At 56.8% G+C, this 14,266-nt stretch overlaps 2 protein-coding genes across 2 annotated transcripts in view; one reads left to right on the top strand and one right to left on the bottom strand.

Moving 5' to 3' along the window:
* Nucleotides 1–14,266, bottom strand: part of CERK (ceramide kinase) — a 215,672-nt gene that overhangs the window by 61,673 nt on the left and 139,733 nt on the right. The gene's annotated exons all lie outside the window — the stretch shown is intronic.
* On the top strand, nucleotides 554–6,971 carry LOC309641333 (uncharacterized protein). Its single transcript, XM_082421177.1, has 2 exons — nucleotides 554–2,824; nucleotides 2,859–6,971. Exons 1-2 carry the CDS (start codon nucleotides 2,586–2,588, stop codon nucleotides 4,084–4,086), a joined length of 1,467 nt encoding a protein of 488 aa, XP_082277303.1. The 5' UTR covers nucleotides 554–2,585; the 3' UTR covers nucleotides 4,087–6,971.

The raw sequence follows: 14,266 nt of genomic DNA, 5'->3' as shown, positions 1-14,266 counted from the left end.
CATGGGGCACCCAGAAAAATGGGTTCGGCTGGCTTTTCCCGGCCTCTCACCTCTGCGGAATCGACCATGGGGGTTCGCTGGGGGCTGCGTCCTTGTCGTCGGAAGAGAGCAGGCAGGACCAGGAGCACCGGGCAGTGAGCTGGGAGGCCTGGCGGCGCGCTGGCTGTGGGCTTGGGCAGGTCCCTTCTCCCCTCTGGGCCTCAGTCTCTTCCTCTGTGAAATGGGGTGTACCCATCTCCTGTGGATGATGTAACAACATCCCACAAATTTAGTGGCTTAAAACAGCACACGTTTATTATCCCACAGTCTGGGGGTCAGGGGTCCACAGTAGGTTTCACAGGGCTGTAGTCTAAGTGTCAGCAGCGCTGTGTCTTTCCAGAGGTTCCAGGAGAGAATCCGCTTCCTGCCTTTCCCTCCTTCTTGAGACCGCCCACATTCCTTGGTTCACGGTCCCTCCCTCCATCTTCGAAGCCAGCAGCGGCCTTCCTCACGTCGCATCCCCCACAGCACTGATTCTCCTGGCCCCCTCTTCCACTTTGAAGGATCCCTCTGATTACATTGGCGCCACCCAGGTAATCCAGGATTGTCTCCCATCTCAGCCGCTGATTAGCCACCTGGATCCATCTGTGACCTTAATTCCTGTTGTTGTGTGACCACGTGGTCTCAGGTTTGGGAGGGTAGGACGCGGGTGTCCAGAATGGGGCGCTGTTCTGGCTGCCACGGGGACTGGAGCCCGGGGCTCCTGCAGGGAACCCTCTGCCCGCACAGCCTGCCGAAGTGTAAGAACCAGGAGCTGCCGTGGGCAGAAGCCGAAGCATCGTGTCATCAGCAGCCTGTCCTGCCCAGGGTGTCCTTGGGAGGAGAAGGGGCCTCGGCTCCAGGGTGGAGGCTGGGAGCATTCCCAAAGGATTCCACTGTGACCCCCCACTGTGACCCCCCCAGATCCACACCACGATTCTATAGCGACGTTTCCTGGAGCCAAGACTGGGGGGAGGGTGCTTCATCTCATCCAGACCACACGCCACTACTGAGGGCCTGCCCTATGCCCAGCCCTGTGCTGGATGGGGGGGCCCACTTAAACAGATGTGTTGGCCTGCCCTGGCTGAGTTCTACTGGACAGAGGGACATGCCCACATACTAGTTAAAACACTGTGAGATAAAACTGAGGAACAGGGTCACTCCAAAGAAAAAGTGTTGTCTCCCTCTTATGAAGCGGAAAGGTCTGAGAAAAAGGGTAGCTGGGTTTTGAAGTGTGAATAGGAGTTCACCAGGTAAATGGGAATGTGGAATTCCAGCCAGAGGGAACAACTTGCAAAGGCATAAAAGAGGAAGAGAACATTGTGTGCGTTGGGGGAAGGGAAGAGAATGTAAGCAGGTTGGTATTCCTGAGGGGTGAGGCGGGGGCAGGGGCTGGAGATGAGGCCAGAGGCGAGCAGGGACTAGGTTAAGGAGTTTGGCCTTTCGCTGCAGGCAGTAGGGGTTTTAAGCTGTGGAGGGACATGGTCAGGCGTGCATCTCAGAACAGGGGTGGATGTGAGAGTAGCAAGATCAATTGACAAAACGCGATGCCCACTGTGAGATGGAGCCCAGAGAGCACAGGTGCGGCTACTGCTCCCCACCCTGAAAGGTGTGTGCCCACAATGACACATGGGGCACCAGGCTGGGGCAGGTGACAGATGGGTCATCCCAAAGCCCCAGCCAAGAGTTTCCCTGGGTCGGGGAGGTGGCTACCTGCCCCAGGGCAGCCAGTCCCCCAGAGCTCTGCTCTCTTGTCTGTTTCATAGACAGAAATTCCAACATTTGAGAGTCACTCCTTTGACTAGCACCTTGCTCATTGGCCCACTGTGAAAGGTAGCTCGTCAGGAGGCCAGCTTGGCGTTGATGGATAGAGAGCCAGACTTGCCTGAAGCAGCCTGGAGGGTTCCACTCCTGCCACCCTCCAGCTGTGTGCCCAGGAAGAGTGTGATCTCTGTTCTACCTCTGTAAAGGGGGTGCGAGATGGCATCTAATTTGGCTTTTGCCCACCTCACTGAGAGCTTGCCGCTGCTTGGCTCCCTGACTGTAACGGTACTGCCTGGTGGGAAGCCTCACACGTGCAGAAAGGGGCTCAGAGAGTCTGGGTGGCTTGCCAAAGGTCACACAGCAGGAACTGGCTCCAAACCCCTCTCTGCCCCCTTCACCTCGGGCCAATCCGGAGCCCACGACCCCCTCAGAGAGCTTCGCACACAGTCTTTGGGGTGAGATGCCCCACCCACTGCTCACCCCCTGCGGGGTCTGTGTGAGCCAGGCCCCTGTGTCTCCAGCTGGGTTTCACTCTGGTTTCCCACAGGAAGGCGGGTAAGCTGCCATCTGGGGAACCAACCGCAGCCTGAGGCCCCCACTCCCCCACCCCAGCGAGATGAAGATGACCGTGTCCTTTGGTACAGGGGAAAGCCTAGTGTCCGGTCTGTATATAGTGAGGACCAGCGTCAGGAATCAGAGGAGCCAGGATCCGCCCAGGCCCTCAGGCCGCCTTCCTTTCACCCGCAGGTACCTTGCCCTGTGAGGGGGTCTCTCCTGAGCTCCTGCAGCCCCGAGCCGGCGAGATGTGGGCATGGGGGGCGGGGGGACAGAAGGAGGACAAGCTCCTGCACACAGCACAGAGGGCTGCAGTGTGCGCAGAGGGAGGGCACAGCGATCACCTGACCCCCCCCATCGTGAGCACACAAATACACACACTCAGCCATCCACAAGTACCCATGCACAGTTACACACGCACACAAATACACACACGCACACACTCAGCCATCCACAAATACCCACGCAGAGTTACCCACACACACAAGTACACACACACACACAAATACACACACAAACAGAAGTGCACACACACACACTCAGCCATCCACAAATACCCACGCACAGTTACACACACACAAATACACACACACACTCAGCCATCCACAAATACCCACGCACAGTTACCCACACACACAAATACACACACACACAAATACACACACACAAATACACACACTCAGCCATCCAGAAGTACCCATGCACAGTTACCCACACACACAAATACACACACACACACACACACACTCAGCCATCTACAAGTACCCACGCACAGTTACACACACACACTCAGCCATCCACAAGTACCCACGCACAGTTACACACACACACAAATACACACACACAAATACACACACACACTCAGCCATACACAAGTACCCACGCACAGTTACACACACACATACAAATAATACACACACATACACACTCAGCCATCCACAAGTACCCACGCACAGTTACACACACACACAAATACACACACACTCAGCCATCCACAAATACCCACGCACAGTTACACACACACACAAATACACGTACACACACACTCAGCCATCCACAAGTACCCATGCACAGTTATCCACACACACAAATACACACATACACACACTCAGCCATCCACAAGTACCCACGCACAGTTACCCACACACACAAATACACAACACAGCCATCCACAAGTACCCACGCACAGTTACACACACACACAAATACACACACACTCAGCCATCCACAAATACCCACGCACAGTTACACACACACACAAATACACATACACACACACTCAGCCATCCACAAGTACCCACGCACAGTTACCCACACACACAAATACACACACACACTCAGCCATCACAAGTACCCACGCACAGTTACACACACACACAAATACACACACACAAATACACACACTCAGCCATCCACAAGTACCCACGCACAGTTACCCACACACACAAATACACACACACACACAAATACACACACTCAGCCATCCACAAGTACCCACGCAGTTACCCACACACACAAATACACACACACACACACTCAGCCATCCACAAGTACCCACGCACAGTTACACACACACACAAATACCCACGCACACACAAATACACACACATACAGAAGTGCACACACACACAAACTCAGCCATACACAAATACCCACTCACAGTTACCCACACACACAAATACACACACATACAGAGGCACACACACACATACACACTCCACTTGCCACCAGGCCCCAGGCCCCTGCTGACTTCAGCTCCTCTAATATTCCAAGGATGGAGTTAAGTAGTTCATGAACCAGTCACTTATCTGGCCAAGACATCACAAAATGAAAAGTCCGAGAAGCCTGGCCTTCCTCCGGAAGTTGCGTTGCCGTCAGGCGTGGTCGGGTGGCACCGGGCAGTACATCCAGGGCGCAGGGCGTGGAGCTGGGCCAGGCTTGGGCTTGGGCGTGGGCAGGGCTTGGGACAGCCCCACCCACCCAGGAGCCCAGTGCCTCCCCACCCACTGAGCCCCCCCCCAGGTATGAGTTCCACATGGCGATGGGGCCCTGTGCTCACTGCCCACCTTCAGACCAGTGGGACTTGGAGAGAGCTCAGGGACCACAGCCATGGGGATACACCCCCTGCCCGCCCCATCCTTTGAGGAAGGGATGGGGATGGAATCAGGGAGGAGAGGAGACCCCCAGGGTGTCCCTGGTGCAGCCCCCCAGGTCTCAGGAACATCAGTGAGTGGCAGCCTCCCAGGCTGGCCCCCAAAGCGGGGCTGGGATGGGAGTTCCCTGAAGCCACACGGGTCCAGACAGGGTCAACGGCCCATCATCAGAGGGTCCCCGCCGGGCCTCCACCTTGACGACCTCTGATGAATTATCTGGGTCTCAGGATGATCTCTGTCCTCTGAATGAGTTCTGAGTGCCCGCTGGGTGCCAGGCTCAGCGGCAGGTGTGGCCCAGAGCCGGGGCAGCTGTTCTCTCTGGGTCTGTCTGGATCAGAACTTAGAGGTGGGGATGGCATCTTGGAGGAGAGGAGGGAGCTGAAGCTCGAAGGGGGCCTGGGGCAGGAGGGAGGGCATTCCAGAAGGTTCTGCCTGTCATAACGTTGGGATGGGAGGTGGACTGCAAGGGGTGTGGGGTCTCCCCAGAGAGCGGCCAGATGTCCAGGTGTGCGAGGTGGGCTGCGGGGAGAACTGGGGGCATCCCTTATGCTGGGGAGGGGGTGGCAGCAGAGGCCCCCCAGGCTCCGAGCAGCACCAGCCACGCCCAGCTGGAGAAAGCTCTGGCCTCTCTGAACCCGGATCACCCTTCTGTTTTTGCTTGAATTGTGGACATGGTAACAAATTGGGGCTCTTCTAGGAAATAAGATGGGACTGGACACCACACTTCGGGGTCTGAAAAATCTCCCTCCCTCAGAACCTCGCGGCACAGAGAACATGCAACTTCTGGGCTGTGCCTGCCCCACTCCAGGCATCCTCAGGAGCCCCCGCCCCAGGACAGGGTGGGCACAGGACAGAGGCAGGTCTGGTACCCTCAGACCCTCTCCCCTTCTGCGTCTGCTGCTTCCTCTCGGTTTCCTGGTGTTAAGGGGATGGTGAGAGGGGCTTCCCTGGTGGTTCAGTGGTTAGGACTCTGCACTTGCACTGCAGGGGGCGTGGGCTCGATCCCTGGTCGGGGAACTAGGATCCCGCGTGCCACACAGCGTGGCCAAAAGAAAAGGGGGGAGACAGTGAGCTTGTGTGACCACCTCCTTGCCCTCTGGTCCATTGTGCCCTGGAGGACCCTGTGCCCGGCTGTCCTGGCTCCCAGCAGCTTTGGCAGGTGGGGAGCTGGTTTCCTGCTGACCCAGCCTGGCCTCAGTTTGCCCCTGAACTTGGGCCCCTCCTTCTCCTTCTCCTCTGTGACTTCCGTTCTCCCTGGCTTGAGCCTTCAGCCTGCTACCGGCCCGAGCCCCTTGCCAGCCCCCCAGTCTCCCAGCCACTTCTGGGTCCCAGGAGTGCCCAGCCCCATGGCCCCGCCCTCTCTGACCACACCGACCAGGTGTACACAGGCTGATGCGGGAGTGGATTCTGATTTGCCTCCGAAGATGCTCTGTGGGTCCCTGCAGCACGGAGGGTGCAGGAGGCGCCGTGGGAGCGTGGCGTGTGAGGTGCGCCTCAGTCCAGAAGAAGTGACGCTGGAAGGACAGACGTGAGGGGCTGGCAGTCCGCCGGATACAGGACAGGCCCCTGCCTCCCTGTCCTCCCGCTCGGCCTCCCCCCCCTCCCCCCCCACCTGCCTTCGCTCCTCTCTCTCTGGCCTGTTTTCTCTGCTCCTCTGTGGGCCCTGTATTCGGCCTCAGCTCCTGCACTCCGCTCTCCTCGGGTGAAACCAGCAGTTCATCCCGAATGACAAGAGCCTTATTTCTAATCCCAGCTCCCGAGCTGGCGCAGTTCAGGTGAAGCATCCAGCCTGGTGGAACCGTTAGCATCGGGCAGGGTCACAAGGGTACCCAAAGGTGTCCGGCCAGGCGGGTGAGCGGTGAGCAGTACCCAACATCACTGAGCTGTGTGTCCTGGCACAGGGACCGGGCCCCACCATCTCTAAAGGTGCAGCAGCAGACAGGTTACACGAGGCCCCCCTTCCTCACGCTCCCTGTGTCCGTGCGCCCCTCAGTGTGACTTTTCACGGTGAATCAGTGGTGACCTCATGCCTGGTTTTGGCCAAGAGAATGTGGTGTAAGCCACTCCGTGCCAGTCTGAGCCTGGGCCTTAAGGGCCCCGTGCACGTCTGCTCCCTCTCAAAGCTCTGCAACCGTGGGAACAAGTCCAGACCGGCCTGCGAGGGGATGAGAGAGCAGGAGGCCAGAGAGGAGCCCCGGCCCCGCCCCACCCCCGCCAAAGCCTCCGGGTCCAGCCTGAGGGCAAAGCCACGAAGCTGATGCAGTGACTGCAGACATGCGAGTCCAGACCAGCAGAACCAGCCAGGCAGCCCGTAGGTTCATGAGAAATAAGGAGTGGTTGTGTTGGGACTTCCCTGGCGGTCCAGTGATTAGGACTCTGTGCTTCCATTGCTGGGGGCGTGGGTTCGATCCTTGCTTGGGGAGCTAGGATCCTGCAAGCTGTGCAGCCAAAAAAAAAAAAAAAGTTAAAAAAAAAAAAGAAGTGGTTGTGTTTTTACCTACCAAACTTGGGGGGGTTTTGTTACACAGCAATAGATAACTGATACAAGCACCACATGGACTGGCTCTGAGTGTCACGTATTAGAAATAGGACCACAGGAGCGGTTCTCAGAGAAGCAGCCTCACTGTGACTCCAGTTGACCCCAAATGTGGCCATGGCCCCGAAAGAGGAGAAGGGTCATAGTGGCTCAGACATGACTTGGGTGTCTGATACATAGACCTGAGCTTGGATACAGGGTCCACCACGTGGTAGCCAGTCTCCAAAGGTGGCCCCCAACGCGCCACCCCTCCTGGTGTTCCCACCTTACTTTAGTCTCCCCCCCCAGGGTGACTCTGAACTGGCCCTAACTCTCGAATTAACCCACAAAATGCATCAGAAGTGGTGCTGTGCCAGACCTGAGCCTTAGGAAGACCTGGAAGCTCTGGCCCTTGCATTCTTGGAAGTCTGCTGCCACCTGAGAGGCCTGAGGACCTGAGAGGTCTGACCATCCCTAGGGCTCTTCCTACCACCAACACCCACAGCAGCCCCTGGGGACCCCCAACACATACACACCGGCACACTCACCCCTCTTTCTCCCGTGCATCCCTGCTGGCTGTCCTCCGAAGTGTCCACGGGGTCACCAGGAAGGCGGTCCTGCTGCGGACGCTGAATCTTGGAAGCAGGTCTTCCTCAGCATGAGAGCGGAAGGGGAAGCGGGCACAGGGCAGAACCCACCCCAGCCACGAAAACGTGCGCCCCATTCTCTCTAAATACCCACGCGGAAGCAAGGTGTCAACCACATCAGCAGCCAAGGATGCAAGACCCAGAACGAGTTGACGAGTTGACTTGACTTCTGGCCACGTGATGATCAGATCCCCTAAGTGCCATGCTGCTGTCAGATTCCAGATAAGTGTCTACAGACATAACTATATTGCATTGCTGAGCTTGTAAGAAATTCCGCCAACCCCCCCAAAAAGAAAGAAACAAGCAAGAGAAACAGCTGTAACCAGGGAGATGATAATAAGCATTTCCCCCTGGTGCTTGTGACAGACAAGGACAGAGTCGTTGCAGCAAGGTGGGTGGGGAGGGGGAGTGACCCTAAGATCCTACACTGAGCTGAGATCCTCAAAGGGGGCGACCCCACTCAGGACAGAGTGGGCCCAACTAAATCTCCCTGCCGGCAAACAGAATTCCTGGGAAATCTAGTTGTCTGCTGTAGGGCTCCATGTAGCAAATATTTAATAACAATAATAATTTCCCTTGAGAATTTGCAACCGTAGGCCTGCTCTCACGCAGTGCTGGAGTTTACATTTATGCCATCCTCATAGACAGGGAAATCCCAGGTAAGAAATTAAATTAAAACAGTCCCAGATTGGGAGTACCCCCTTATGACTGGCAGAAGCAAACAATAATAATAAAATTAAAATAAAATAAAATAAAATAAAATAAAATAAAAAACAGCTGAAGAGAGGATCAGTAAACTGGAGCACAGATCTGAAGAAATTTCCCAGGATGTGGCATAGGAAATAAGAAGACAGAAAATATGAAAGAGAGGTAAGGAGGCCAGGATAGAGTGAGACTATTTATGTGCCTTTAATTAGAATTCCAGGCCTGCAGGATGAGGAGGTACTAATTGGAGGAGGGAGGGAGGTACCTGGCTGTTCCAGGCAGAGGGAAGAGCACACGCCAAGGTCCTGAGGAACCCACCCAAAGCCAGTGTGCTATAGCCCTTGCTCCGTTGCCAGCCTTGTGAAGGGCAACTCTGGGGCACAGTTGCTTTGGACACTATCCCTGCCTGAGTACCAGGCAGTCTGGTGGGGAGCCAGCTGCAATGAGGCAGACAGCTGTGCTGCTAGCTGGCTAGCTCCATTTCCCCTTCGACTGCTAACTGCACCCTTTCTCCTCCCCCACTCTCAGGCCACGTGGTCCAGGTAGATCTAACTTCAGTCCTTCATGCTTAAGGAGTGGTTGTATGACCCCAGCCAGGAGAACAATGGGCAGAGGAAATCTCTGATTCTGCCAGGATTGCTGACAGGGAAAACTTTGGCCTGGGACCCCCATGAGATGGAGCCAACACAAAAAGAAGCAGAGCCCTTTGAGCCCTGGATCCAGCTGTGCCTGAAGGACACCCTGGACTTGGCAGTTACATGCACTAATAGATTTCCTTTTCTCCTTGATGGGTCTGAGTCAGTTTTCCTGTCATGTGTAACTCCTCACCCCATCCATGTCACAGAAGCACCAAAGCTGGAGACCCCATGGATAACCCTGGCCCCAGCTCAGAGGAGGTGACAGCTGGGCTAGGCCTTGATCACAGTCGTAAGCCTTGATCATATGACTTGCGTCATAGTTAGCTGGGGGCAGAGGGGTGTGCCCAGGCAAGCCGGTGCAGGCGTTGGCTGTCTTCCTGGGAGCCAGTGCAGCTCACTGCCTCCTGGGTGTGATCTCTGCCCAGGCAGGCCCCAGGCTTCCAGGTTGGCTCCCCAAAGTGATATGATAGCCTTGGGCCTTGGCGAGGGCTGGAGGCCTGAAGAGGGGGTAACACTGCAGAAGCATTGCACGAGGGTGGGCAGTTTAGGCCCCCAGAGGTCTTGCCTCATGGGTCATGCTGGTGTCAGGACTCCCAGCCTCAGGATTCAGCTAAGGTATGTGAGAGGAGCAATGGCCAGAGGTCATCAGCCCACACCTGTCCCTCCCTAGCCTCCAGCTTGGCCAGTACGGTGGACACCCCATGGGGGCAGTGCCAGTCAGGTGCAATGTGCAGGTTACCAAACCAAGTGGGTTTAAGGGTCCACTCTCAGCTCTGCAATGAAGTCATTTCAGATCCTTGGTCCCAGCAGACTTTGCACCCATCAATGTTCAGACTTCTACGGATTGATCAGCCAATCAGTGGGCTGCACGTGCTTTGTGCCTGTCACTGCCAGCCCACGCCTCCAGGCCCAGCTTAAATGCCACCTCCTCCAAGAAGCCTTCCCTGACCACCCCAGGCAAAAGGGCTCCATCCTGCTTCTCATGTCCCTTTGAACCCAGAACCCCTCACAGACAGCCATTCCCAGACTATCATGCGAGGCAGTTACTTGTACGTATGTTGTATTTTCCTTTGGTTCATCTCTGCCAACCCAAGGCCCAGCCAGGACCTGGTAAGTACACCTGATGGGTAAATGTTTGCTAAATGAATAAAGAAAAGTTGGCTAAAATTTCGAGGGTCCAATTACATTGCACTTACCATGTGGCAGGCACTGTTTTAAATGATTAATACATACAAACTCACTGACTCCTCAAAAGACCCCTGGTGATATCTTCTGTTTGATCCCCACTTAACAGGTTTGGAAACTCAGGCACAGAGTGGCTCAGTCACTTGTCCAGAGTCACACAGCCTGTAGGCAGCAGAGCCAGGACTCAAACCCAGGTGGTCCTTCTCCAGAGTCTGTGCTCTTAGCCCCAGGACCACTACATGTCATCATTCCAGATGTGCAGTGAGGGCACTGAGGACCAAGAAGGCAAAGGGACTAGACTGTGGCCTCACAGCCAGTAGCCAAACAACCCTCCTGCCTCCTGGTCTGACTCTTCCTTCCTTTAAAAAGGGAGCCCCAAGGCCTTGGGACCCAAAGGTTCTCACCTTTTCACCAGGCTTCCTTGGAGGCTGCACGCCAGTTCTTTCCCATAGAGGCAGAGCCAGTCTGGGCCTTCCTCCCTTCTCTTGGTGAAAATTTTTCCCGTGGGCATCCTGTAGGCAAAGAGGCGGCTGAGTTTGTGGTTTGAGGGTGTGTTCAGGGCACGTTGGTGGATGGGTTCAGCCTTTGTGTGCAGGCATTGTTGCTGGATGGAGGCTGGTGGGCGCAGCCCTGGGCCTCCAGACCAGGGGAGGGGGTGGAGGGGACTCGGGCTGCGCCCTGGCACTGGTACCGCTGAGGGAGACACCCCAAGGGGCGGGGTGTGGGGTGGAGTCTGGGATCCCCCACTGGCGGGCAGGGCGGGCTATGGGTGGGGCTCCAGGAGGGCCCGGGGTCCTGCACCGACTGCTGTTTCCCTCCTGAGCGAGGCCCGTGCCTGTGGTGCCCAGGGCAGCAGGCAACGCCCTGACCACCAGGCCACCTGCGGCCCTGCGGGAGAACTTGCTTCCCTCCTCGCTGATGGCAGAGCTGTGGGCCGCCATGCCTGACACCATGCGACCATGCCTGAGCAGTCACGTGACCCCGAGGTGGCACTCCATAGGCCCACCCGGGACCAATAGCTGACAGCAGGAGGTGCAGAGCTAACCAGCTGGATTCACCCCCTCGGCCCCAGCTGGACATCGCAGGAAAAGAGAGGGACTCCTGGAGGGTTGAAGATGCGGGGGGGGGGGTCCTGGGGCCCGGGGGGAGCCTGGGGGTTTTGGGGGTCCCGGGAGAGCCTAGGGGACTTCAGGGCACCTTGGGGAACTGGTAGACCTTGGGGAACCTGGCGGGTCTTTTAGGAGCCCTGGGTGGTCATGGGGGGCTTTGAGGCATCTTGGGAGAATCTTAGGGGCCTCAGGGGGCCTAAAGAGTTTGGGGGAACTTTGGGTGCCTCTGGAGGCATAGGGGACCTCGCGGAACCTTGAGAGGCCTGTGGGTCTTGGGCAACCTTGGGAAATCTTTGGAAACTTAGGGAGTATTGCGGGGTTTTAAGGGGCCTTGGGGGGCCTCGGGAGAGTGGAGCAGCCCCCCTAGGGCCAAGGTCATGCTGGCGGCTATGACCTGGGCAGGTCACTGCACCTGGGAGCCCTGGCCCCCCTCTGAGTTATGGGAGGTAACGCAGGCCCGCCTGAGTCCTGTGAGGGTGAAGTGACCCAAGGTGACAGGCCCGTTCCTTCCAGCGCCCTTGCCTGTGCCCTCACCCCTGGACCCCTGTGAGGCCAGGCCCACGACTCCCCCAGACTACCTCACTTCCAATACTGTGGATTGTCCGAATGCTTTTGTGGGGAGGCAGGGCACGAACTCCTGTCACACACCCCCCGCAGGAGGTGTCCCCTTGTCCCCAAAGTTCCTCTCACACTGACAAGCAGGCGAGGTGGGAGAGGCCCTGAATTAACTTTGATTCGCTCTTCGAGGCTGTGGAGGCTTTCTGGCTGAGTAGTGACATGACCAGGATGGGGCTGGTCCTTCAGGGGAATGGCGCTGGCTGCTGGCAGAGGCTGACATGGCCTGGCCAGGGCCTTGGTGACGGCTGGATGGTAGGAAGCAGGCAGAGTTGAGCGGAAGGTCCAAGCTCCTGGCCAAGGACCCTCACGAAAGGCCTCAGGGCCTGGCCCCCCTCCTGGCCCCCCTCCTGGTCCCCTCCCTGTCCAGGGGCCGGCGCATGGATGCCACCTCCAGCCCTGCACGGCGGGTCTGTCCAGGTCTCTCCATCTTTGCGTTAATGCCTCGGTCCAGGCCACTGTCATCTCCCCCCGACAATACCGGGGATTTCCAGCGGGTCCCCTTGCCCCCTTTCTGGCCCCTCCAGTCCATTCTTCACCAGCAGCCAGAGTGATCTTAAAATGTGACCCTGCCCTCCTCAACCTGCCCCGTGCTCCACGGCGGCATCTACAGCCATATCTAGCGGTGCCCGTGGCCTCCCCACCACCACCTCCCCTCCTCCTTCCTGGCAGAGGCTCAGTTCTTGGGGGGGGGCCCAGCCTCCCCGGGGCTGCAGCAAATTGAGGAGCTTGTGGCAGAATATGTGTCGACCCATTGCTTCCTTCATTTGAAAAGTCTGCTGGGAGGGCTTCCCTGGTGGCGCAGTGGTTAAGAATCCTCCTGCCAATGCAGGGGACACGGGTTCAAGCCCTGGTCCGGGAAGATCCCACATGCCACGGAGCAGCTAAGCCTGTGCACCACAACTACTGAGCCCACGTGCCACAGCTACTGAAGCCCGTGAGTCTAGAGCCTGTGCTCCGCAACAAGAGAGGCCACCACGATGAGAAACCTGTGCGCTGCAACTACTGAGCCTGCGAGCCACAACTAGTGATCCTGTGTGCCACAACTACCGAAGCCCGTGAGCCTAGAGCCCGTGCTCCGAAACAAGAGAAGCCACCACAATGAGAAGCCCATGCACCACAGCAAAGAGTAGCCTCCACTCACCGCAACTAGAGAAAGCCCACGCACAGCAACGAAGACCCAATGCAGCCAAAGTAAATAAATTAAATAAATACATTTTAAAAAATACCTTTAAAAAATAAAAAGTCTGCTGGGAGAGTATCAGCTGAGCCGTGTGTGGGGCTGGGCGGTCTGCCTCCTGCCAAGTTGCTCGTCCTGGGGTCCAGGGCCCACCAGCCTGCCTCACATGTCCCCGGCCTGTGATTGGTCCGGGTGGGTGTGTGAGCCGGTTCTGGCCAATGGAGGAAAGTCTGCTGGGGCTTCCAGAGGAGGTTTCCTCAGCAGACAAAGGAGACAACAAGACAGGTCTCTTTTCTTCCCCGGACCCGTCCCTTCTGTCTGTGACAACATCCCAGCCCACGAACCTGCTCGGGGATGACGAGGGCCCTGGAGCACGGAGGCTGACCGTGCCAGGCACTGTTCTAGGGGCTTTACAGAAGCCAACACACTCACTGCCCCACGAGGTAGGTGCAATTACTCTCCTTATTTTACTGATGGGGACACCGAGGCACGGAGAGAGAGGTGAGCCTTCTGCCCTGGTAGCTGATGGAGCCAGCCTGCCTCCACAGCCCCTGCAGGGCTCTGTCCACGTCACAGCTGCTCAGCTTCCCCTCAGCCACTCCCTTCAGCCGCTCTGCCGTCTCAGCTCCTTGGACCTCTTCGCCTCCTGGGCTCTGGCACAGCCTCTTCCTTTTGCCTGGATCACTCTTCTCACACGACTGTCTCATTATGGGATCTTGGTTCAAATGTTCCCTCTCCCCAGGGACATGTTTGGCTGGGGCCGGCGGTGAAGGGGGCTTCACTAGAAGCCCTTTTGTGCCTTTTCAATGTTGAACCATGTGAATATATTACCTACTGTCTCACTCTGCTCGGGCCTCCATAACAAAATGCCACACTAGGCCACTTAAACAGCAGACATTTGTTTCGTACGGTTCTGGAGGCTGGAAGTCCAAGATCAAGGTGCACTGATTCAGTTCCTGGTGAGGGCTCTCTCTTTGGGTTGCTGACGGCTGCCTTCTCACTGTGTCTTCACGTGGCCTTTCCTCGGCGCATACAAATGGTGACAGAGATCTCTCTCTTTCTCTTTCTTCCTCTTCTTATAAGGACACTAATCCCATCATGAGGACCCCACCTTCATGACCTTATCTAAAACTAAGCACCTTCCAAAAGCCCCATCTCCTAACACCATCACGCTGGGGATGA

The sequence above is a fragment of the Balaenoptera physalus genome, assembly GCF_965194825.1.
Source record: "Balaenoptera physalus genome assembly, chromosome: 13".
In the NCBI taxonomy this organism is placed as follows: domain Eukaryota; kingdom Metazoa; phylum Chordata; class Mammalia; order Artiodactyla; family Balaenopteridae; genus Balaenoptera; species Balaenoptera physalus.
This window is presented reverse-complemented; position numbering and strand designations above follow the sequence as displayed.

Coding starts and splice junctions, on each gene's coding strand:
- LOC309641333 (XM_082421177.1), top strand. CDS start 2,586: ATGTGGGCATGGGGGGCGGGGGGACAGAAGGAGGACAAGCTCCTGCAC. Junction 2,825..2,858: donor AGAGTTACCCACACACACAA/GTACACACACAC, acceptor ACACACAAACAG/AAGTGCACACACACACACTC.